The sequence below is a fragment of the Epinephelus moara genome, chromosome 1 (genome assembly GCF_006386435.1).
Source record: "Epinephelus moara isolate mb chromosome 1, YSFRI_EMoa_1.0, whole genome shotgun sequence".
In the NCBI taxonomy this organism is placed as follows: domain Eukaryota; kingdom Metazoa; phylum Chordata; class Actinopteri; order Perciformes; family Serranidae; genus Epinephelus; species Epinephelus moara.
The window spans coordinates 12,251,149-12,276,870 of record NC_065506.1 but is presented as its reverse complement, the minus strand read 5'-3'; the positions used below and the strand labels follow the sequence as shown (position 1 = coordinate 12,276,870).

The window sequence follows — 25,722 nt, the reverse complement described above, 5'->3', positions numbered from 1 at the left end:
TCGCACGTAGAGCTCTGTGGAAAACAAATCACTGCCGACAAGTAAAAAGTCATAAATAATAACTTTCACTGCTCAAAGATACTCACGTCTGGAAAACAAACCACTACAGCAGCATATTGAGTGCCAGGTGGCCAGCGCGCGCCGTTAAGCCCTTTTCAAGCAGAGCGCGCAAAGCGCAGACCTCCGCCGACGAACCCATTCATTGTGTATGTGCTACCACCAGCGCGCGCCGTTATTGGATGGCGCATGGATATTCACAGAAAAGTGCCGCGAGAATAAAAAAAAGAAAAGAAATAAAGTCAGATTAAATATTCCTTCTGCAACAATTTTAAGACCTTTGAGTAATGAATTTAAGACATTTTCAGGCCTTACTTTTAGATACATGAATTTAAGACTTTTTAAGACTTTTCAAGGATCCACGGATACCCTGGCTATGGACGCGGAGCTTGCTGTTTCTGTAGGTACACATTTCCTGGGGACACCTGCACGTCTCGGCCGCGCCCCCTCCATTGTGATTGGTTAAAGCGCAGCATCGTTCAAACTCAAAGCCCCGCCCTCCCCCCCTCTCTAGTCGTCTTTCACACAGGGCTTGTAATAGAAAAGGGAGCAGTGAAAATAAAGAGTGTATTTGTCAGCCTAGCGCTAGCTACAGGGAGGTTTAGCAGGCTGCAGGAGCACCGGAGTAGAAGACTAGCTAACCCTAGACCTCCTGTAGCAGAGGTATCTCAGTAAAATGCTCACATGTATCCCCTTGTACCTCATTGAAAGTATCTTCAGAGTTGTTTAAATGATCTTTTCTCACTGCCTGGCAGCATCTTGTATACATCCTGTATCAGCTTGTTCCAGCTCTTCCCCAAAGCTGTGTGATGTTTACACTAAGTGAAATAAACAAACCTATGTTTTTTTTTATGGCAGCACCACACCATCAATTGTCTTATGCATAATTTAATACATATTTCTTTCAATTTCAGACATATTTGGTATCTTTGAAAACCTTGCAATCTCCACTAGAATCTAAAATAAATTGTGAGTTTGAACGATGTTTGGCAAAAAGGCAGTTGCCCTTCTGCTATAATTTTATTTTTTTTTGTCTGCAATAGCTTTTTCTTTTTTTCCTTTTTTGTAAATAAAAGCATTGAAAAGTAGTGGAGCCCATAGAGCCCAGAGGAGAATGAGGCCTGTTTGAAACAAGTTCCCACAGGTGATAATTTATCACTGTCACTGATACCCCTGTATATATGTATATAATAATTGTTGCCATAATGTATCATTGTGTAGTGGGTTAGACAAATCTGAATTACTGAATAGTGAGTAAAATATTCCAATCTAACAGCACCTAAAGACAAAATTACAACCGAGAAACACATTGTGGATTTTCCCTGTTCTTTTTTGGCTATGACATAATATGGTGCTCATCTCATTACACTGCCGTAAGGTTTCGGTAATATAGTTTAATCAGCTGAGTGTTTCATTTTAGAGTGTCTAGAAAATCTTTCAGCTGGAGATGCACAGAAATGTGGAAATACCAATTTGTGTCAAGCCCAAGAATGTATTGATGTTTCAATTGAAATACTTATAAGTGCAATGCATGCCACATGCCAGGTTATTCTTTTAGGTCAATTTAATTTTCTCAATATGCCCGCTTTACAAGAGTAATCCTAATTGAATTTCATTGATTCAAAGCAGAGCCTCCAATGAAAAAACAAACCAATCATGGGTGTTATGTAATGCGGCATCTTGTCTGGTGGCAAAGCGGCATCAATTTATCACCTCGTTGGGCCGGCGCGACTCTCAGAAAGAGAACAGAAACAACACGAGGCAGTAGAGTAAGATCCAGCATGGCAGTGTTCATTTAAATCAGCTATTAGAGTGCTCATGCTTTCAAGTCAGCCGTCGCATCTCTGTAAGCCACGCTATTCAATTCCTACTTTAAAAACAACTCAATTAATTTACTGTTTTTAATGTGATTTGAAATAAATACATTTACTAGCAGGAAATGCAATGGAAGACTTTTACCAATGAAAAAACTGGAGCTGCAATTTCAATGTGTGCATGAAGGCCTGTGGTACAGTCTTTGATAATAAACATGTCGTGCATCACGTGAAAGCTTATCACCTATTCTTGTGAATGGGGACAAATTATGTCTAACCACAAAGAAACCCTTGAAATTATAACTTATTAACATGCTAATTCCATTTCTGGGGTGAAACATTGTTTTTAAATGATTTACATACATTAAATAAATATGATCTATAAAATATTTTGATATGCTTTCATTTTTTTTTTACTTTGAACTTAACTTAAACTTTTAACTTGCGCCAGAAGTACTTGGGCCAGAACACAGCCTTGTCCCAGACAAGAATTCACAACTTCAAAAATGCATTAAAAGCCTTCAAATTCTGAAATTAATAGTACATACATGGACAGTACAAACATTGGTATCAAAATGTAATGTTATAATCATCTTTGTTTTAAAATGTACATTTTGTGAAATTGTTGGCTCTTTAAAGATGTGTCCCAGATTGTGTCAATTCCCTCAGATTTCTAAAAAAACGTAATTTAACCAGGCATAAAAGTGGTTAGACTCCTGTCTCACCTCCTGGTTGCCAAAAAGGTGGGAAAGTTTGAATAATATGGCTATCAGATGTGTCTCTACCGTAACATGTCAACTCTGTCGCCAGTGATGTTGTCAGGCCTGGGCGTGTGAGGCTTCAGCCTCAGATGTTTTATTGAAAGCCCCAGATCTAAATATTAAAGCTACATCTATATTTTAAAAAATACAAATAGGCCTGACAAAAAAACCAAAAAGCTCCTGATCTAATGATCTGTCCGTTCATGCATTACAGCCCCCCCAAAATAATATATCGGTGATCAAAAATGCAAATTTTGGGTCCTCTCTGAGTGTGACTTTATTTTATTTTATTTTTTTTAAAGTAACTAAAGCAGACAAATAAATAAATAAATGTAGTGGGGTAAGAAGTACAATACTTCTCTAAGAGATGTAGTGGAGTATAAATATTAGCATAAAATGTAAATACTCAAGTACAAATGTATGTAAATTTTAATGATGGCAGTTGCAAAGTATTCTGTTTTTACTCAATACTTATTTCTAAGAGTAAATAAAACACTACTGTGCATAAAAAAATGATCAATATGGAGCTTGTTCATCAAAAAAAGAAAGAAAGAAAAGAACACTCCCAAGGGCACCTACAGAGGATCAGGCTAAGCCCCCTCATGTCCTCAAATTCTAGAAATGTCCCAGTCTGTGCTCTTCTAAATCAAACCTACATAAGAATTATGGTTTAAAATTAGTTTTGATTAGCAGTAAGAGAACTTTTTTCAACTCTGTAAGATGTCAACTCTGTCAGATCTTACCTCTGACATCCATCATATATGCTATAAGATAAAATTCAATCACTGGGAGGTTAGCCCATTACAAGATTTAATAGTCAAGACTTTGATATTTTCCAAGCCTAATTGAAGTGTAAAAATCAAACCCTTGCCCCAAAATTTGGTTTGTCCCAGTTCTCAAGAATGGGTGTTATGTAAATGCTTCAGGCTCTTTGTACCTCATTGTTACCCAGCTGAAACCAAGGCTGCTTCCCATAGGTAAAGATCTCCCACAAGATCACTCCAAAGCTCCACACGTCACTTTCCGTTGAGAATTTCCTGTACATGATGCTCTCTGGGGGCATCCAGCGAATAGGTAGCATGGTATGTCCTCCAACCTGAGGGGAGGAGAAGAAGAAGAAGAGAGGAGAGAAGAGATCTTTATTGCATATGAAATGTAGCTAAAACACAGATTAGGAAATGCTGTCATCAACACAACTCCCGGGCGTCTGGGGATTAACAGTCCTTGCATGTGACTGAGACGACGGCTTAACATCTCATGAATGTCTGCTGTGCTGCTGGATGTTGACACTGGAGCAATACAGGAAAATGCTCTGTATGTATAGAAGCGCAGGATGTGAAATTCTTTAGGTTATGGTATTAAGTAGTACTTTGTTCTTGATGAAATATGGCAATCTGCATTCCATTCTCTGCACAAGTATTGGCATTAAGCAGAGGATCAGAGTCTCAAAGCGTGGTATTGAATGCGTTCTAATCAGTGTTTTAAATAAGTCGGGTTGAAAAGACTATTGAATGCATGCTCATATGGATCCTCATAGTAAGGAAGTTAATATGGCTGCTAATGTAAATGTCAGCATTGAAACTTATCAGCATGTAAACCTCCTCCATTCATAAGGTTTGTATAAAGAAAGGTGGCGGCTGAGACGGGGGAAATATCAGCTGCAAGCTCTTTAATGTCTCCAGACCAGCAAAACATGAAATGAAGTCTCCCTTGCTGTAAATCCTCTGAGGCTGGATATTAATCGATTAAACAATCATCCATTAATCATCCTTGCTCTCAGCTTCCATTAGCAGGCGTTGTTTTAAAATCTATTTCCCATTCATGTCGCTGACTGTGCTTTAATGAGCTGGACAAGACTGATGTGGGAAAGAACGGCAAAGTATCGCAAGTTTCAGCACAGAATCCTCGGACAGTATTAATTACAGTGATGACTGTGGAGCTCGGGAGTCAAAGTACACTATTGACAGATAATGTTATTAACATGCTGCTGTGATTTGATTTGACGCCTGCTGGAGCCACTGTAGTTACAGCATGCTGACTTACTGCTGTGATTCCTTTCCATCCTGAGAGAAGTGTTTGAAGTACAACAGATTGTCTCAAGCATCAGAATCTAGGCTACATTGAGAAAAAAAAAATACTTTCATTTTCAGTTTCATTTTTTTCCCAGAGCTTTTAACCACCATAACCAGTTTGCACAATTAAATCATACACAGCCACCTATTATCATGTGACTTGAGTGATGACGCTTGAGCTGACTCCATGATCACTGAGCAAACTTCGTCTGCTGAGGAAGACCATGAGATGCGGTGAAAACCCAACAAACAAAATAGAAATTAGACCTTGAGGTTAAAGTTACGCCCAAAAAAGGCTGGAGCCTATCCCAGCTGATACTGGGCAAGAGACAGGGTACTGTTGTTTATTAAATAGCGGTGATGTGAAGGTGATGAAGGAGACTCCGCTGACACCGTCTTGCTTGTATAAAGAAAGGTTTATTACAAGAACTACAGCATCAAATCAAGCACCTAGGATTGCCTGAGAGAGGGTTCGAAGCCAATATGAACTGCTCTGAATAACAGCTCCAACTACCCTGCTTATATAGGTTGGTTGTTTTTGTGAAATGTGAAACAAAATGAAACAGATGACAGACAGACACCCTAGTTGGACTTCACCAATCCTTTACCTGGGCCATAAATACCCTCTTGACCCTGGCCATATATACCTTCTTGACCCTGGGCCCCTAACTGATCATCAGACCCAAGACGTCACATACCATGTAGAACTTCAGATACTACAGTACACCCTGGACAGGTCGTCAGACTATCACAGGGCTGACACATTCACACTCACAGCCAATTTAGAGTCACTTAATCTGCATGTCTTTGGACTGTGGGAGGAAGCATGCTCCCCCACCCTGGGGTTCACACCAATCACCCTAGGTTCGAACCAGGAACCCTTTTGCTGTAAGGTGACAATGCTAACCACTGCACCACTGTGCTGCCCGTGCAGAGCGTGCAATATATATATAAAAAAGCTGTAGTTAGCACGCCAAAGATTAAATGGAAATAATGAAACCTGGAGAGTACAAATTGACTACTAAAAAGAAAAAGAAAAGTATGAATTGGTTGAAATGGTATTTACAGATAAGTGATTGGTTTGAGTAAACACTTACTATACAGCCAGTATAGGTGTTTTTTTTTTTGTTGCTATATACTGTAGAACCTAATACACAGTAGGGGTGTAACCATACATCAATTTGGATCAATATAGCAATTCAATGGTCCAATATTATCAATGCAAAGTGAAAATATTGACACATATAATCATCTTTTCTTATACTTTGCATTGTACTGAATTTTAGAAAAATGTGGGGAAACAATCAAACACAACATAAGGAGTAAAGGACAATATCTCTCTCTCTCTCTCTCTCTCTCTCTCTCTCTCTATATATATATATATATATATATATATATATGTATATATGTAACTTAAAACAAAAGACTGATAAGTAAAATAAGAGTAGTGAGTATTGTAGTGTTTAGGTGGGACCTGTAACACTTTCTATAAAGTCCATACCTGTAATGCGCTATGAGGGCATCCATAGTGAATTAGGTGAGTGCAGGTGTTCATAATACATTATAAGCCCTGTCAGTCAACCTCTAGTTCATAACTAGTCAATTGCATCCATCAGACACTTGCAATTATAAGTCACATCTATAATGTTTGACTGTTGATAAAGTGCATCAGGAAGCATTATGTGTGTTTATAAGTGTAGTCATAGAGCACTGTAAATGCATTATACCGGTAATTCACTATGAACACTCTCATAACATATTGTAGATGTGGTCTTCATAGAAAGTGCTCCCTTGGGACCAAGTGAGTAAGCATAGATGTATATGTGCATGTGCGCATGGGTTTGTCTTTGAGGGCCATTGATGTAGTAAGGAAAAGTTTCCCATTTTGCATACCATTCTATCCTGCCCAGCAGAGAGGAGGATACCCGTTCATAAGCTGTCACTCTAGCAAGCAGATCATGCCAGTCTGGTACTGATTGACCATTGTTGCAAGAACACTCTCTTACCCAACGTGACAGTGGTCTGGACCCACTCAGTATAGATGTAGGACACTGAATTTTTTGAAGTGGGTTAGTCCCCTAACAGAAATCATATCGTCATCTTTACAATATGCCTTTATTTTGCAATTCCCATAGCACCTCTGTGTCATTATTTCTGTCCAATTGCACCTTCTTCCTAAACATTCAAACAGTGCTAGTGGCCTAACGCCAGGCAGATAATGGTAAGCAGCCAAGAAAAACACAATGAGGACATTTACTGACATCATCTTATTTTGATTGCAGGCCCATGTATCGAGTCAAAGTCATATTGTGGCAGAGTTTGTGATATTAGCAAATACCGGATCCATCGATTCTGTACTAATCCTATCTGATCATCGTGAAAATAAGTTCAAAAACTAAACTATTTTGGTCGAAGTGTCAATGTGTTGCTTTATGACAATGGAAATATATTGCAATACCCAAAATAATTATTGTATGGAATTTGTTGTCCTATCACTTCCTTCCTTGCTGATTTCTGCTGTCATTTATTTTCCCTTATCTGGTTCAGTTTTTGGCTTTTGCTGTTGTTATCTTGACATTTTTGTCAAGATAACAATAAGATGGATTTTTAAGCCCCTTTGAGGTTTTTATCTTTCAGTCAGTGGAAGTGTTCCCGCGGCATATCAGACACACATCTATCATCCATTCATCATCACAACCACCCATCCATCCATGCATTCACTGAACCATCTATCCAACCATCCATCCATGCATCCATCTATCCCTCTGAGCTTCGTTTCTGCACTTAAGGACAAAAAAATAAATAAATAAAATACACAGTCGCACATACCGTAAGCTCTGAAATCATCATTAGGACAACCTCTTACTGTAGCTGCATTCACCCTCGCAAAGCTTCTCCGCTCCGTACCTCTGGGTTACAACACAATCACATTCATTTAATCATAATAAGCTCTCCTTCCAATGCCATTTACCAGCTCCAACATCTGTGTGCCTTCAGCTGTGAGTATTGTGTGGCATTTTAAGTATCGAGAAAAAAAAAAAAAATCAACTCAAGTCTTACTAATTACCTCCTAGTTCCGTTGCACGCTCATCGCACATTTCCTTTGAAAGTCAAACACAATCTCTGCGTGTCAGCTTGACGCAGCAGATGAATCTTCTGGATGTTTTAAAGAAACATGAGATTTGTCATCCTGCCAAAAGGCTGATCTTTCCTGGGCATTTATACAGAACGTCCTCGGGTTTGTACACTTCATCAGATTTAGCTGCAGAGTATAGGCCTCTTTTTGTTTGCCTTTTGTTGTCCTTCACTGATAACGTCATATGGAATCCAGGATTTGGTTGCAGCAGCTATTTGAACATCAGTGACCAAGTTTATGTGTTAGTTCTGTCTAAGCTCTCAGTAATAGCTATTTTCAAGGTGGTGATTTATGAAATCAGTTTGTGTAATTAAATCCTCAGATATTTTTTAACTTCATTAAGTCCAAAATCTAATTCATTTTGATCAAATGTCAAGTCAAATGCAATTTCAGAACCCATCAGCTATCAGTCCGTTAACAATTAGCCTCTGGGGGCAATTGCTAAGATACTGGGAGATCTGGTGTACAGTAGCAAGCAGATATCCTGGCCAAGAGTTCCTCTTCCAGTCATTTCAGTTACTTTCTTTAAACAGATATCTGCATATATACATGATTTTTTTTTTCTTTTTTAAAAACTACTTATAAGCTAAATTGTCACCAGTGAGTTCCAAGATTGCATTTACTAATGTGAGTTTGGCCTTTACATGCACTGTATGCCTCAGGCTCAAAAGTGATTGGTCAATGCTACTTGGATTACAACCGGACATATTGGAAACCAGAACGCTTCAGATACCAAAACCTTGTTCTGTTGCCTAAAGATTCTACATATAAGCCAATATCTGTTGACAGAGATAAGGTCAGATGCGTTTCTCATATTCTTTAACCTTTTGTATTCCTACATCTGGATAAAAAGGTCTTCCTGTATTAGCAAGCTAACATTAGCCATGTCAGCCAGCTACATACAGTAACAGTTACACCTGGCAGTTAGTATGGGTACATTTGTTGTAACAATTTACCTCTATGGAAGAAGTTACTTTGTATGATGGAGCCTGTTTTAATTCAGTAATGTGTAAATACATACATTAAATAGGCTAAAGTTTGGACTTAAAGTGACACTATGTATCTTTTGAAAGAATAATTAACACAACCTAATCTTTTAAGAATTAAATGTTCAATTCATAATCAATAAAATGCACCGTTGCTCAATTCAATATGCTTTGCTGCTACAGCCTACTTGGTCTGGTACTACTAGTCTCTTATGCTTGCTAATTTGTTAATTTAGGCAAATTTTAGACAGATACATAACTGACATTTCTGTGTCACTTTGCTGACTTTATGGCTCTTCTTTATTTGTGCAAAGCTTGCACAACAGTTTTCAAGCTGAGTCTCCCAATCGTGATGTCTTTAAAAGATAAATCCTTTATTATCATTGTATGTTATACAATGAAACTTTGTTGGAGCAATTCATTTAGCAGCATATAAATTTTACGTATGCACCAACACACACTCATTCATCGTATCATTCTCACGGCCACATACACACATATTCATACCTATATTTTTTTAAACTATGTGATAAATAGTAAGTAAGAGCAATTAAAAAAACAATAAAAACAACCAAACACAACTGTTACTTTAGAAATGGAATATAATGTAATATGTATGTTTTATTTAGTGTTTTAATAACCTGAAAATAAGAATCATTGTGTTTTTGTTGCCTTAGGGCGCATTCATACCAGGATAGTCTGGGGGACCTGGTTCGATTGGGCGGGGAATGCCAAAATATTTCACACCTTCATTTGGTTCAGTTCACTTTCACACTGCACTTTTTAAAGCAGACCAAACTGCCTGGACAAAGTCATGCAGTTACATCAGCTGCTCCTTTGGGGGCGGTAATGCCCGAAATGACCACTGACAAGAAAAAAAGCACGAGGAATAAGAAAACCAGACTAATCAGGGTTCACTTGCAAGTGAACCAAGGCCCCCAGTTTTCAAACGGACCAGAGTTCAAATGAGCATTCGCACCACTCCAGAAGAACCAAACTATCCGTGGAAGCAGACCAGGGTTCGTTTAAAGCGGACCAAATAGCGACAGTGTGAATGCGTCCTTAGAATGAGCTGTTTATATCTACAAAGGTAGATAGGTACATGTTTTTGTCTACAGAAATGGCTATGTTACACCGCCATGTTTCTTCGGTAGCCCTGGATGGATAGACCAAACACTGGCTCTACATAGCGTTTATGTTTTCGCGTCAGGAACTATATTTAGCACCTTCTCTGCAACAGGACCATCGGAAAACACTGATATGTTTTACGATGTGTTTTTACTGGTTCAAATAACCTGGTCTATTTGTTTTTGAGAGGAAGACTCTCCTGTGGATAAATCAGCTTCCAAGAAACCTGCTGAACGATGAACACTGAAAGAATTCGAACCAGGAGTAGTTTCAACTGCCTGCAACCTGCAATTCTCACCTCTATATAACACAAAATCCTCCCTAATCTTACACACTTCCTTCACTTACACAGTTCCCTTAAAGCAGCTGACTTGGAGATGTTGGAAATGACCGCAAACATTATCCTGTATTGACCACATGTGGCCACAGTGGTTAGTCTTGCTTAATAACAGCTAGTGCCACTGGCTCCTGTTGTTAGACACTGAGAGGAAGACATTGCTTTGAAAGTGTGTCATAGTTAACAAGGCTTGTTAAAACTGGAAGTTTCTCCCTATGCTCTCACTATTGGATCTTCACTATGGTCATCGGTACTTTGTGCCACATTGGACTTGAAGCTTCTCCGTGTAACCTCTTGTCTAAAAGAAGTCGATAACTGTGTGTAGTGTAGTGCGTTTACTGCACAGTCATATCACAAGGCTGCGTGACTTCCTTACATTTAACACAAATCGATATTTGTACACATGGCCTGGAGGTCAACTAGACCATTAGAGACGGTTTTCTACAACACAACACCTACATGCTGACTGTGAATCAAAAGCACACTCCATTAACCTCCAGAATGAGCAACTTTTGGTCTTGGAAATGTTTCAGCAAAACAAATGGAGGGCATTATTTCACTTCAATTCCTCCCTCACTGAAAAACTGCCTATCTAAACAAATGATTTAATACTGCAGTCAGTCTTTAACTCTTTCTTCACTTTGACGGAACGTTTAGATGGACTATAAATGTGACTTCAGAAACAGTTTTGAAATTTACATCAAAATGGATGGGCTTTGGAATTTCGATTTATGTTTGCTATGACAGCAAAATGTAGTTATGTTGAATTTTTTTTACTCCTCAGTTCACTGTGTTTTAAAACTTTTATTTTCTCACATTCATCTCCGAGTCCAGAGAGGGTTTGCTGAGCACACACTTATTTTTCAGCTCCGTCCTGCTTCACATTAATACATTTACACACATTTACGCCTCAGAGCCGCCCAGTACAACCACACTTTTTTCTGCTAATCCCACCAGGGGTTAAGTGCTCTGCTCAACTGCAGTGTGTCTCAGGGTTATAATGCGAGGAGAGAACACTTTGGTGTCGTTTTCCCAGGATCCTCCAGTCACATTTCTGCTTCTCTATAACTTGCCCAAGGGCATCTGAGGTGTTAGCAGAATCTCAAAGACAGAAACATCCTTTACCTCCTAATTTTTCCAACTCCTCCCTGCCAGTGCACTCTCTGGCTCAGTCCTGGACTAAACAAGTATGATCCACCAACACCACCCTGGAAGGCAATCGAAGCTGTTGGTGTTTTCCTTCAGTGGCTGGACAGATAAAATAGTAATTTCGGTAAACATAAATTTGAGAGGTGTTTCAAGTAAGGTGCCCTTTCTCTGCATCTTGAACACACACATTATTTATTGACATTCCCAGAGTGAATTTTGTGGCAGCGAGGAGAGTTTGCAATAGTTTTCCCTCTTGTTCACCCTCAAACTCATTTGCCCTGGTTCCACTGCAAGCTAATGGCCAAACGAACACTGACTTATACCCCATCTAGTCTCATTAGACATGACATGTTTTAGTATTGTACACAACATTAAGCCAATATCGATGCTGAGACCAGTCGCCCCTGTTGTGTCAAACCTCTGAGCCGAGCCTGGCTGGGTGGGCTGAAAGTGAGGTGAAGGAGTTGGCGAGGGGCTGTATACCAATCTGTCCCCCTGTGGAGCTTTATAAAGATTAAACAAAATTAATTAAGTTCCTGTTAGTCTAAATGACTTATCTGAGGTCCACCCAGCCCATTGCATGCAAGGCTAAACCTCATCAGATGCATACTAATGATTCAACCGCTGCTGCTGTGGTGAGGGGCATTAAAACTGGCTGACTCTCTGCTTCCCAAATGATTGCACGCTATCACCTTGGGTTTTTGTCACAAGGCCATGGCAATTAGCTTGGAACATGGGGGGAAAAAGGAAAAAAAAAAGGCTGAACACATAATAAAAATAAAATAATTGCCCCAGTAATTATCCTCATCTTTCTCACTCAATGTCACATCGAGAAGCTGGCAATGCTCTGCGGGGAGTGAGGAATGAGTCTGGGGCTTTTTTTGTTGCTGTGTAAACTGGATTAGTGCTCTGCCTGTCCCACCGTGGCAGGGGAGTGATTGGATTAACGGCGTGGAGAGCACAGCAGCATGGCAGGGGGATAGATTACTAGCCCAGTTGGGCTCTTCGATGGGCGCTCCGTGGCCTGCAGGGAGCCCTGGGAGGCCCCAGACATCTTAAAGGGCCCCGATAACCATCTAGACACACTCTCTCTCCCTGCTCTAACCACGGCGCTATCTCTGCTCTCCCAGCTCAAACAGCAGCGAACACAAGTTCACTTTTAGAGGCTATGATGTCCATTAGGTTTCTACCTGCTGCGCTGCTGCCAAGTGGAGATAAAGTGGTATCTACTCTGGCCGCAGCATGCCAGTGGGTGGTGAAAGTTTCTAAAGGTTTTCAAAACACACACACACACACACACACACACACACACACACACACACACATCATTGCTATCATTTTTAGTATTACGCTCTCCAAACCGACTTGTGCAATACAATGTGTGGATAGGTAGCTCCTCTGTGTTGCTGCCGATTCTCTAACTGCACCCTGATATGAAATAATTAGATACATGCTGATGCATTACAGCATCTGGCAATGAAGATGTTCCTGACACAATGTTTTAAAACAAGTTCGCCTGTGGTTTACATTTTCTAACAGATGAAGTAACGTTACCCCTACAGTCGAAAAAAAAAACTTATTATGTACACAAAAGTATGTTGAACAGTAGTACACATACTGCAGTGTTTCCCACAGAATTACAGTGTATGTGTGTGTGAGTCAATGACAGGCGTTGGGAGTATTACGTTTCCCTTCTCTAAATTTGGACGTTTTTGTGGGTCCATGAACGCAGCGCAGGCAGAGCTCTCCATGTTTTTTATGTTTTATTTTTCTCTCAGCAGCAGTTTGCGACTCGTGGGGTGGATAACTGATCTGTCAAGCCAATCAGAGCTGATCAGATCAGATCGATGGATAAGAGGGACAGCTGTGAGTGAAAGCAAACCAGCAGAATGAACAATTACGTTTCACTTTCAATAAACCTGACGTTCTGCTGCTCTGTCTGTGCCCAGAGAGCACTCTGCACGCCAGCAATGTGGTGCTATAAATAACTGAACAGTATAAATATTCTAATAGCGCTCCTAATGAATGGTCCAGCTCCAACAGTAGAAAGTCTATTTGTGGCAGCAGATGTTTTAATCATGGCTCCTGCCACAAATAAATGTATGTGTGGGAAACCCTGTATTTGGTATGTAGTGCATAGTATGTGATTTCGGATGCAGTTTATGAGCCTAAAGCCATGCTAGCAGCTCTGTGAGGCTGCTTTTGGGCACAGCGACGCTTAAACTAAAAGCTAACGTCAGTGTGCTAACATGCTCAAAAAGTTACACGGACAAACAACATGTAAAGTGTAAATTAGCATGCTGAAAACACTGGAAACATACCAAGCAGTGTTGAAGTGCGGCCTGCAGCAAGCAGCCATACAGTGTCTATGGAAAGCTGCGGCAGTCGCTCTGGGTTGTGGCAGTTTGATTCTGCAGCAAAGTGCGATAAAATCAAAAGCTGGGGAACTTTTAGTGGCAAATTGTAGCCAGCGAATACCTGCGGCCAGTCAGTAAACACATGAACACGCCTCCTGGCCACAGAAGAATGTAAGTTGCTGTATTTAAGGCGTTACAGGTGCTGGTGAGCAGATTTAGTTACCTACAAACCCATTCAGGCTTACTGTTTTCTCTTCTGCTTCCAGTCTTTATGCTAAGCTAAGCTAACTGGCTGCTGGCACTAACTTCACATTTACTCTGCAGACATGAGACTGGTATCAGTCTTGTCATCTAAGTGTTAGATTAGCTGTACATAGAGCAAAAAACTGTATTTCTAGTGCCCTATAAAACCAGAGCTCCTCTGAGGTCAACAGAAGCATCTCTTTAATTTCTGAGATTTAGTTCTCGATAATATAGAGATCATGTAAGACAGGAGTACTAGGCCAAGGAAGGAAAAAAAAAAAACTAGGCCCGAGGAGAGAGATGGAGTTTTTTCATGCCTTCATGCAGCAGCAATAAATATGGCCTGTGTACTCATTAGCACCAAGCTGCATACAGTTTTGAGGAGCTTGTGCTCAATAAATAATGCAACAGAGGAGTGTCTGTTTGATCCTTGAAACACAAGAAACCTGGGGACCATTTTTCTTCAAAGCAATGCAGTGCAGGTAAGCAGAGGCTTTCTGGCAGAGTCACAAAGAACACTAAGTCCTTGAAACTGAGTCATTAGTTTATAACATTGTTACAGTGTTTGATAGTCATTAGTCTGATTCAAAAATGCAAATTCTGGTTTTAAAACTATTTTATTTCCTATTAAATGTTAAGATTGTAATTGTTGCTTTCTAACTGACGTTAGCTGGACACTTGCTCTCTCTGTCTTAGCACCGACCTCCTTTACATTCAGACAATGTTGCACTCATTGAGATGAAGAAGAAAACCCCTCCATTGCTAAATCAAAATATTCAGGCTGCAAGCAAGCCTCTGGAGAAAAGTCTGAAGAATTTTTAATATTCTCTAGCAAAAAAGTAGAAACTGGAGGCCTCTACATCTTATCCTCTGACAGGAAACTATAAGTCACTGTTCATAATTTGGCTTTAATGAGCTGTTTTGAAGCCATTTCTCTCCTTGTCGGGAAGAACCAGCTTAACATTGCAGTTTACCTTCAGCATTCAGAAAGCTAAACTAAAAAACTTTTATAGAACTTTTTTTTCATGCCACAAGGAATCGAATTTAAATAAAAACTTCATCCACAAAATGATTATTTGTATACCAGTTACTCACCCCGTGTCATGTTGAATTTGTACAGAAAACTCTGTTTTCTCACATACCTCCATCGTGAACGAAGAATCCAAAAACGGAGAAAATTCTTGATAAATTTAAATAAGTGGGGGGCACATTTAACAACAGCAAAACATCAGTTTACAAACTCACACAATTCTTGCAGTAAAATCCAGGTCTCATTTATCCAGCTGTATGCTTGGTACTTCCCAAACAAATGCATGTTTGCTAAAAACCTTATGATAGAAAACACTTCCTCATACGAGTAGCACACACACGCAGTGTTCATACCCACATAGTATGAATTCTGAGACTTGGATTTTACTGCATTAGTTGTGTGAGAATTTGTAAACTAATGTTTTGATATAGTTTTGCTGTCATTATACGCACCTCCCATTACTTCTATTCATCAAGAATTTCCTGTTTTTAGATTCTTCATTCACTGTGGAGACATGCAGGAAGACAAAGTTTTCTTCATGAATGCAAGGTAACACAGGGTCAGCCAGTGGCTTAAGGTAGTTACGATGGGCCCCAGTGCACCCTATTATGACAGGCCCTAGTGTGCCCTAGGTACTAGTTGTGAAACACACACACACACACAGTTTTAGGCGTATATATATATATATTTTACCAACAGTGTCTTACTGCCGCTTTTATGTTCTATCTACTTGCAGATGTGCCCAGCTTGTCAATCTTGAGAAATTTTGCATCTAAACTAGCTACTGTAAATCGTATCGTCTCATTACATGACTAAACAGAGACTTCTTATTGGACAACATCAACATACATGTTACCCAGCAATCTTCATTGCTTATCTGTACATGACAAAAACTATAAAGAAAATAGGAAATTATTAGTTAAACTAAATAGTTTTTTTGCAGTTAAATTATATATATTTTGATAGGACATGTACAATAAGCATAGCATTTTGTTATAGATGGATACTATTTCAAACAAACAGAAAGCCATGATGGAGATGGGGTTGTCTTTTTGAGAGCACGTATAGAAAATTGAACAATTTTTGATTTAATGTGAGTTTTTTCAACACAGGCGTATTTCCAGGTGACAATCGGGCCCCTCCACCCCATGGGCCCCAGTGCAACCGCACCGCCTGCACTGTCTTTATTTACGCCCCCTGGGGTCTGTAACTGATATATAAATGATACGTTTGTGGGCACAGTATTCCTTGAACACCAACGACAAAAACACAATGAAAAACTTCCAAACCAGGGAGCAGCTTTCTGGAACTCCTGATTCAATGTAGCCAATGATACTGTGTAAATGTAACTAGGTTTTATAAGAAAAATGACAGAAGGAAATTAGCTGTCAAGGGCCATCACATTTACCGCAATGCACATTGTACTAGCAACTCTGTTCTGAATTAAAGACATGCAATTCAAAGAGAGCTGTCATTGCACTGTGAGAAAATAATACATGTAATAATGATATTTAATATTTGAGAAGACCTGCAGATTGACAAAGACCCTGCATGAGCTCCTCCATCTCTCCCATCTGTGCTTTTCCTGAAACATTCCTGGTAACAAAAAATATAAAGTAAAATAAAAATAAATCAGTATTTCACTCAGTCTTCCAACTTTAATGCATAGGAACCTTTAGAGCATTCACTGTCATTTATACCTTCCTAAACATGCATAATTCAGTGTTTCACTCTCTGAACTCAGGAAAACATTACCTGATATATTGTGAGGCAGTGGTATAAAACATCTACATAGCAGGCACCAGTGCTGCCGTCGGCCTTTGCAGGTTCTGCAGTTGTCTCTTTTGAAACAACACAAAAGCACATTCATAGCAGGCGGAGCAGGAGGATATGACAGATGGATGTGATTTAGGACAATATTCATCTCTTTCGTGAAGTTGTTCCCTCCTGCTGCAAAGTGTCTTGGGAGTCCCAGAGGGCAACAAGCGTCAATACGACTAGTCAGCGATGGGAGGATTGTGTTCTTGGCAGGGCGCTGCTATTTATAATCACTCAACACAGGGAAAGTGTCCAATACTGTTAGGAGCTCCTTATCTCTGGGCTCTGTCAATATTCCTCTGTGTAGGTGGGCAGTGATGCTATCACAACGCACCAAACAGCAGCTTCACACAAGGCATACCACACACACACACACACACACACACACACACACACACACACACACACACACACACACACACACACATACACACACAGCACCCTAAATTCAAACTGACATTGGTCTTTTTTTTTTTTTACAAACCATTTCTCTGGTTTCTGCCTAATCCAACATACAGACTTACAAGATCCTCACTGCAGTGTGTGTGTGTGTGTGTGTGTGTGTGTGTGCGCGCGCATGCTGAATCAGTACATTATTCAATAAATTATTCAACCATCTAAACTTTCCCCAGTAAATCCACTACTGAGTTTGATAGCAAGAACCAATGTTTGAAAAAAAGTTTTGGACATATTTTTTACTGTGTACCTTGCTGCATATTTCCCCTTTTTTCCACTTCAGACTGGCCAATTCCCCCAACCCTGCGGTCCTTTGCAATGCTAACTCCAGTGTTAGCCGGGGCAGAGTGTAGATACACATGGAGTCACCAGCTGCCTCTTTTCACCTGTCAGTGAGGCCTATAATGTGCTTGGAGGGCCACCTTTTCACTTGCAGGTCTACCCCCCTCTGCACAGACACACTGAGCAACCAGCATGAGTCTCTAGTGTAATGTCAAGGACATGATCCCTCACTGGCTTCCCACATTATGACTGTGTCGGGCACTGCAGTCCAGGATTGAGGTGTGCTAACCACCCTGACACTTCCTTATTAAATTACTGTGTCTTTTGCTCACAGACACATAGATAATCTAAGAGCATAGACCTCTTGCAGCTGCTCTTTGTCTGTCGTTTGACGGAACAGTTAACTCACAGCACCTACAGTATATATTAGGCTTATAATTGTTCAGACAAGAACAATCAGCTGAACCATTTAATCTTTAAATGGAGCAGTATCTGCCTGCTAAATCAGCTGTGACTTGGTCTTCAGAGACAATTAGACGAACTGGAACTGAAACACACACAGTTTTGTCCTTTATTTGTCCAGAGGGACGCACCTGAGCTCTCACTGTTCCACAGACATAGCGGGAGCTGCCCAGTGTACCCACAGTGGACTAGCTGAGGGTACAGAGAAGGGAATTGGAACAGACTAGTTACTCAACTGTATAGCCTCAATGCAATTAAAAAAAAAAGTACCAGCATGTTGCCACCATACTTGCCAGCTATCCCTGTTTTTCCTGAGAGATTCATGTTTTTCAGTGCCCTCTCCTGGTTTCCTCCCAGAGAAACATCTCTCTAGTATTTCTCCTGATTTATGACAAACTTTCACACCTTTTTTTTCCTTTTCATCATCATAACCTGTCTCTGGCACTATACGGTGTGTAAAAGCCCAACAACTCTAAAAATGTACTGCTTCCTACCCATTGGCACTTCCCCCTCTATCCCTCCTTTTCTGACCCTCCAAGGATGGAGAAGGGAACCCGTCAGCTGCCGGTGGACACCTCATCTCCACACTGACTGCGTTATGTGTGTGCAAGTCTGACGGTACACTCTAGTGGCTTGCCCTCCTATGCCACAGCAGGGTACTCGGCTGTCAATGACATTCCTGTTATGCCTTGCTCAGGCATCCAGGACCCAGGATGTGTGGGCCTGGAAGGACAGCCTGCTGTGGGTCCCTGTCACAGGCCAAACCTACAGCTTAGTTTCCCTGGCTCCTTGTATTCTGCTGGAGTATCATAATCATTAAATGTATTTAACAAAAAAATGCTGATGCAGTGTACTAATGGTTTTCTTATTTTTTCATTCATTCATGAAAAAACATCAAATTGAAAGAAACAAAATTACTGAAACTCAGATTTTTGAGGTTCGCAAGTATGGATGCCACAGCCACAAAGGGTTCATGCTAGCTGGGGTAGTTATGTTACTTTAGTCAACCATAAAGTGTGTAGATAAGCTCTGGTTGCCATATATAATTTACTGAGAGGCAATGTATTGTGTTCAATGCCACAGAAAAGATCCCTAAACGGCTGAATTTCAAGCTGGCTACGTCATCCAGTTCAACAGAAACACTGTTTCAGTATCAAGGATCCTCCGAGTTCTAGCGAGGACCAAGTCCTTCCTTCAGAGAAATTTCAAGGATATGCATGTATCCTCAATAGGCATGAAGTACCCACAATTCTTTACACACAATTTGCAGAATTGAAGGCGGGGCCTCTTCACACCTGGGCACTAGGTAGCATGTTTCATTGTGTGTTCACTGAATTCTAGAAAGGAGTCTTGCCAGCCTCTGTAGGGCCCAATTTGGAAGGACTCGTCGAACTAAGGAAGCAAGCTTGACTTTGAGAAGCACTCATGTAAGGTTGCAATGGCCATCATCTTTCACAGCAGCACTGGCTTAGACTGTTTAAAGCTATTTAGATGCTAGCAGCTACAAGTCAGGTCAGAGTCAATAAAAATAAAAGTCTAAAATTAAAGATCTTCCAGATACAATTTGAAAAGTGCAGAGCTGGAAGCCATGGGTAGAGTAACAAACATGACTGATCATGTAACAATTCTTCTCTGGTGACCTATGACCATAGACTGTAGATGAACACTGTGACAGTTCCCCACAAACGAAAGCAGAAAATTTTGATTGCTGCCTGGTGGCTTGCTGCAGTATAGGTCACGGTATTATCAATGCCCACAATCAGCAAAACACTTCAAACTCATGACCATATGTCATCTCCCACACTGCACATTCATTGATATTTGAATTTATTTGATATATGGCCCAGAGGGTTTTGCTTTTCAACTTTTTAAAGTTGATTTACAGTTTCCAAGTTCCACAGACTTAAAAGACTGTCAGCACTCTTTCGTAAGCTGCTTTTGAGAAAGTAGAGGAGTAGGGACCATTATTACAACATCATCTGCAAAGAGGAGGACATTTCATCTCTGCAAATCCAAAGATGCCATGATAAGCAGGGATCAGACTCGCACCTTAACTTCAACTTAAACATTCATGGCTGACTCTAAATCAAGTCAGTTTAGAAATAAAGACGAGAATCTTTTGTTCAAATGCAATTCAGGCTACTGCAATAAGCACAAACATTTTTTCACTGACAGCCATGCAATGATGATCATTTAAATGACACACTCAAATAGCAATTACACACACAGAATAATGTGTGGTTACCGTTATTTCTGTCACAGGGAAACAACAACTTACATGCAAGATGAATGGCATAAGATCTGCCATGGTTACCACAAAACTGGCCTACATGAAGAGCCAGTGTCTAAACATCCAATTACTCTCCTCTACAAAGAGCTTATAATGAGAATTCAAGACTGTGAATAGAGTATTTATATGTCCTTGATGCTAAACCCACAATAAGCTTTGAATATTATATATTAGAAGTGCAGCTGGAAAATGGATACGCCATTAAGCTATGTCACAGAGCGCGAGAGAGGTCTTTGATATACTGTAATCTAAACAGTTTTACATGAACTTAAAATTCTACTCAGTTATGAAATTGGTCTTAGATTAAGGCAATGTTGGCATTTATATATGAAATCTACACATGCTTATGTTGTTGTTAAGTTTTATGTGTTTTGATCTTAACAGCCTCCCAACACTGCTGCTCCGCAGTGATCAGAGATCTTTAAACAGAATTATGCATGACCACTATTAATAGTCAGAGTAGTGACTTTCTGTTCCTGCTGAAACTTGACAACCTGACATGTGTCTATTCAAAGGCCAAACAAGACACACACTCATCCATATCCCCAGCCTGCACTGAACAATACACACACAGACACACACACAATATTGCCATAATTCTTTAACAACCCAAACAAATAATTCAGATTGTAATAATATACACACCACACAGATGGTGTGCATGGAAGAGTAATGTACCAAACACTAAAGACATCCACTCAAATTTCTGTACAAATTATTTTATGTGTGCTGAGCTGCTCACCCAGCAGGCAAGTACTTCATAACTGCTGGCGTTGCCCCCAGCAAGGTCCGAACCGGCCCAGCTGTCACGCTGGGAAAACAAAATCAGACGCACCTAAAGTCATTTCACAAGACCAGGCTATTTAAGTGATCCACATTTGTAGCAGCCATCACTCCATAATATCCACTTATTTATTCATCAAAATGCTAAATTCTTTCAGCCCAGCAGTTGCCGCTTGGTTTGCGGCGTTCAGAGTTGCTAATCGTGTTAAACAGTAAAGAGGACATGAATCGGAAGCTATATAAACAAGCCTCTAAGCATCAGGCTGGAGGCTCAGCAGGCTCATCTCCTACAACTGCTAAACCTCTCCATCCTCCCATGAATGTATGAGGGCTGGTGTGGGGGCCTGGGGCTCCACTGGGGAGGGAGAGCTGTTAACTCTCCGTAGAAAAGCAAAGATGGAAACAAAAACATATAAACAAAAAAACGACCCGAGAGAGAGCAGCAGTCTTCACCCCTTAGAAATACTTTTTTAGTTAGCAGGCCTGCAGGATTTATTTAGGGTTGTTTTGGACCCAATTAACAAAGTCAAAAGTATTGTGAACATCTAAACTGAAAATGTACTTTTAGGTGTCAGGTAGAAGCTACTAAAGCTTTGGCCATATGTGCCTTATGTTAAAATGTAGAGAGAGAGACACACAATGATGGCCAACAGCTACATTTAAAGGGACAGTTATTACCCAAATCCAAAATACATATTTTCCTTCTTACCTGTAGGGCTATTTATCAGTCTAGATTGTTTTGGCATGAGTTTTTGAAAGTTGAAGATTTAGAGATGTCAGTATAATGGAATTAGATGGCACTTGGCTTGCAGTGCTCAAAGCAAAAAAGAAAAAATAAATCATGACCTGGTTACTCAAGATAATCCACATAGCTTGTTGTGGTCAGTTTCATGCAGGAATTGTTTTTTTTCTTCTGAACTACTCCCGCCAACTGTATCACTGTGCAGAAGGAAGTGTACATCTACTGCAACAGGCTGCAAGTCATTTTCGATGGTAACCTGTGAAACTACAAGCTGACGTCCGACACTTGACTGCGTGACTGATATGACGTGCTACAAATCAAAGTTGAGCTGGCCGCAACTTTTTTCAGTGCTCCAGGGATGTGGTGAAGCGCTAAACTGGGGGTCGGCAACCTTTACCATCAAAAGAGCCATCTTTGGCCAAAAAATAAAATAAAATATCTGTCTAGAGCCGCAAAACATATTTGAGTCTCATATTAAAGGTAACACAGCCTTTTAAAGGGACATTGTTAACATTTTCAGTTGTTTATTGGCAAAAATTGATAAATTGATTCATAAATATGTCATCACTGGTGTACTATTACCTCCACCAATAATCTGACTTATTCTCGTAAAAGGAGAATTTCGGATTTGTTTGTACATTGTGCGGGTAAGTCGTCTGTGGGGTTCCATAACGTTTCGCATACAGCCCCGCCTTCGGCATTTTTGTTGAGAGCCAGGCCAGCACTGCGTGACTGAGGAGCCGAAGGAGAGGAGCGCTACTACCCTGGCAAATTTGAAACAAAGTCCCACTCTTTGAGCATAATGCAGGATCATGCATATGCAGCATCATGGGAGACGGAATCCTTGTCGCCAAGAAAGCGCAAAAGGGAATAGAAAAGGCAGCGTGACCGGCGAATTAAAAAAACGAAGGCCCACATCGGGGTAGCCTTTCCCAGGTAGAGAGAGCTGCTGAGGGAGAATGGTAATGCAATCACAGGCCAGCGCCGCTGTTGGCTGTTAGCCGCTGTTAGCGGCCAGTCGCTAACAGCCTCATCCCTCTCCTCGCATCACTGCGCCGCTGTTAGCTGTTAGCCGCTGTTAGCCGCTGTTAGCGCTGGCCTGTGATTGTATTACCTTTCTCCTTCAGCAGCTCTCTCCACCTGGGAAAGGCAACCCCAATGCTGACCCTTGTTTTTTTAATTCGCCGGTCACGCTGCCTTTTTGATTCCCTTTTGCACTTTCTTGGCGACGAGGATTCCGTCTCCCGTGATGCTGCATAATACATGATCCTGCATTATGCTCAAAGAGTGGGACTTTGTTATGCGGCAGTAGTGCCGCTGGCCACTAACAGCTGTTAGCGGCGCAGTAATGCGCGGAGAGGGATGAGGTGTGTGAGGTTGAGCCACTTGTCAGTTGTCAAAGGACAAGACGTGATTGTTTGTTTCAATTTACATCCGCCCCAACAGTCCTACGTTGTAAACACAGCCAGCATGGTGAGGACGCGTGTGTCTGTGTAGGAGCCTGAATGAATACTCCATGAAGTATTGGATGACATGGTTTCATCAGTGTTATTATAGCTTTTTGGTACACAGCGGCTACAGTTGTTGCAATACGTGTTTGAAACAGTGAGGCGCTAGAGTGCGCCATCTGTTTGAATGCAATATATGATTTCAGTGTTAGATGGGAGAAATTCCTACACACTGTGGCTTTAAGTCAAATCGACATTACTAATAAATCTAACAGAGCAACCATGAATATGTTTTAGCACAAGGTGGCTATTCTGCAGTGGGCTAATTTTGATTATTTGGTACTTTCACTTTGCAGCGTTGTCGATAAAAGCAATTAAATTCCATGCACTATTAAATTCTCTGTTTTCCTCTGAGACTTTTTCCTTTTTGGATTTGGAATCCACAGCTAGCCCAGCTAGGGAGAATCAAGACTACTGTAGCCATTGCTAGTGATGTTTTCAGAGGAAACGGCACCAAGTCACAGATGTACCATACCATACCATACCAACTTTATTTATAAAGCACTTTAAAAACCCAATGGACCAAAGTGCTGTACACAATTAAACATAAAGTGCACAATAGGCATAATACATAAAATATACATAAAACAAAGCAAAATAAAAACAATAAAGATAAAAACATAAAAGTGCAATAAAATAACACAATATAAAACCAATAAAACATTTTAAGGCACAGCACATAAGTAAAATTAGTCAATAAAAAGAGTAATAGCAAATAAAAAGACATCAATTTATTTGGGATCAAAGACCATGGAGAACAGGTGGGTTTTAAGGCGCTTTTTAAAAACATGCAGTGATGGAACTTGTCTGATATCGAGAGGCAGGTCATTCCATAGTTTTGGTGCTACAACTGAGAAAGCGTGGTCCCCTCTGAGCCTGTTTGCCGTTTTGGGAACTTTCAGGAGCAGCTGGTCAGCTGACCTGAGAGGGCGTGTAGGAGTGTATGGCTCTAGCAGCTCAGAGAGGTATAGTGGGGCGAGGCCATTAAGAGACTTAAAAACAAAAGAATTTTAAAATGGATCCTAAAACGTATGGCCAGCCAGTGTAACGCGGTTAAAATAGGGGAAATGTGCTCACGTTTGTTAGTGCCACTTAAAAGGCGTGCGGCGGCATTTTGCACCATCTGGAGGCGGGTGACGGCGGATGCGCTAACCCCTATATATAAAGCGTTGCAATAGTCTAGCCGACTAGTTACAAAGGCGTGGATTATCATTTCTAAGTGTTGCCTTGAGAGAAGAGGTTTTATTTTTGCTAGCAGCCTCAATTGAAAGAAACTCGACTTCACAACTGCCCTAATCTGACTGTCATGTATGACGAAAGGTTAAATTAAATAAAACATTTTTTAAATCGGTGAATAGGCTACACATTTTTACAGGTGAAGAATGTAACAGTCACTTTAGGCCTACAACAATAAATGAAAATTAAAATGTTCTGTCAATGCCACAGGGAGCCATTGGAGAGGGACTGAGCCACGTGCAGCTCTGGACCCGCAGGTTGCCTACCCCTGCACTAACCGATCATGTTTTTGTTTCTAGCTGTGGTACTGCGTTATTTAGCTAAGTCAGCTGATGCTATGCTAGCTTTTTGAGTGTTGCAGTGAGCATATGAATGCAATGGGGAGGCGAAATGTGATTTTAGAATGGGCTCAGGTATTTTTTGACCAAAAACAGATTTTAAATGACATTCAGTCAAGGTGCTTTGTTGCAAGTAGTAGACACACACAGGGTCATGACGACATAACTTCGTCAAGGAGTACTTGAGCAACACTTCAGCGACGACTTGGTGATAATGAAATTGGCCACGCTGTAGCTTTGTCACCAGTATGGTGAATGCAGCTGTTTACATCTCCTGCTGTCAAAAGCATGAGCCTCTTGTCCATGAGTAGATGCACCCTTCCCTTTACATGGTGATACAGTTGGCAGTTGTAGTTAGAATGAGAATAGTTTCTATATGAAACTTGAAACAACAAGGTCTGTGAATTATCTTGAGTAACAAGGTTGAGTTTTTCAGAGGTGTTCTTTTGAGCACCACAAGCCGAGTGCCATTTAGTTCCATTATATTGGAGTGACGGCAGACATCTCCACAGCTTATATCTCTAATACTCGGCAAGTCACACCAAAACAACCTGTTGATTGATGAAAATGAGGAAAAAAATGTATTTTTATCTTTGGGTGTAAACTGTCCCTTTAAGGACTACAGTGGATTTGACACTTTTATTGGCATTTCTTTCTGTTGAACATATGGCATCCATGGAAAACATATTTAAAGTGTGTCCTCTTTCCATCTTTCCAGCCTGCCAATCATTTTGGCA

General features: G+C 40.5%; 1 protein-coding gene across 5 annotated transcripts in view; it reads right to left on the bottom strand.

The window, feature by feature from the left end:
• ntrk3b (neurotrophic tyrosine kinase, receptor, type 3b) overlaps window positions 1–25,722 on the bottom strand; it is a 256,863-nt gene that overhangs the window by 9,012 nt on the left and 222,129 nt on the right. For 3 of the 5 annotated variants that reach the window (XM_050048751.1, XM_050048759.1, XM_050048768.1), the window contains 2 exons: window positions 21,121–21,189; window positions 3,570–3,728 (listed from right to left, as the gene is read on the bottom strand). In XM_050048751.1, coding sequence (XP_049904708.1) covers window positions 3,570–3,728; window positions 21,121–21,189 — 228 coding nt within the window. The remainder of the gene's footprint in view (window positions 1–3,569; window positions 3,729–21,120; window positions 21,190–25,722) is intronic. The other 2 variants (XM_050048777.1, XM_050048786.1) reach the window with 1 other exon arrangement.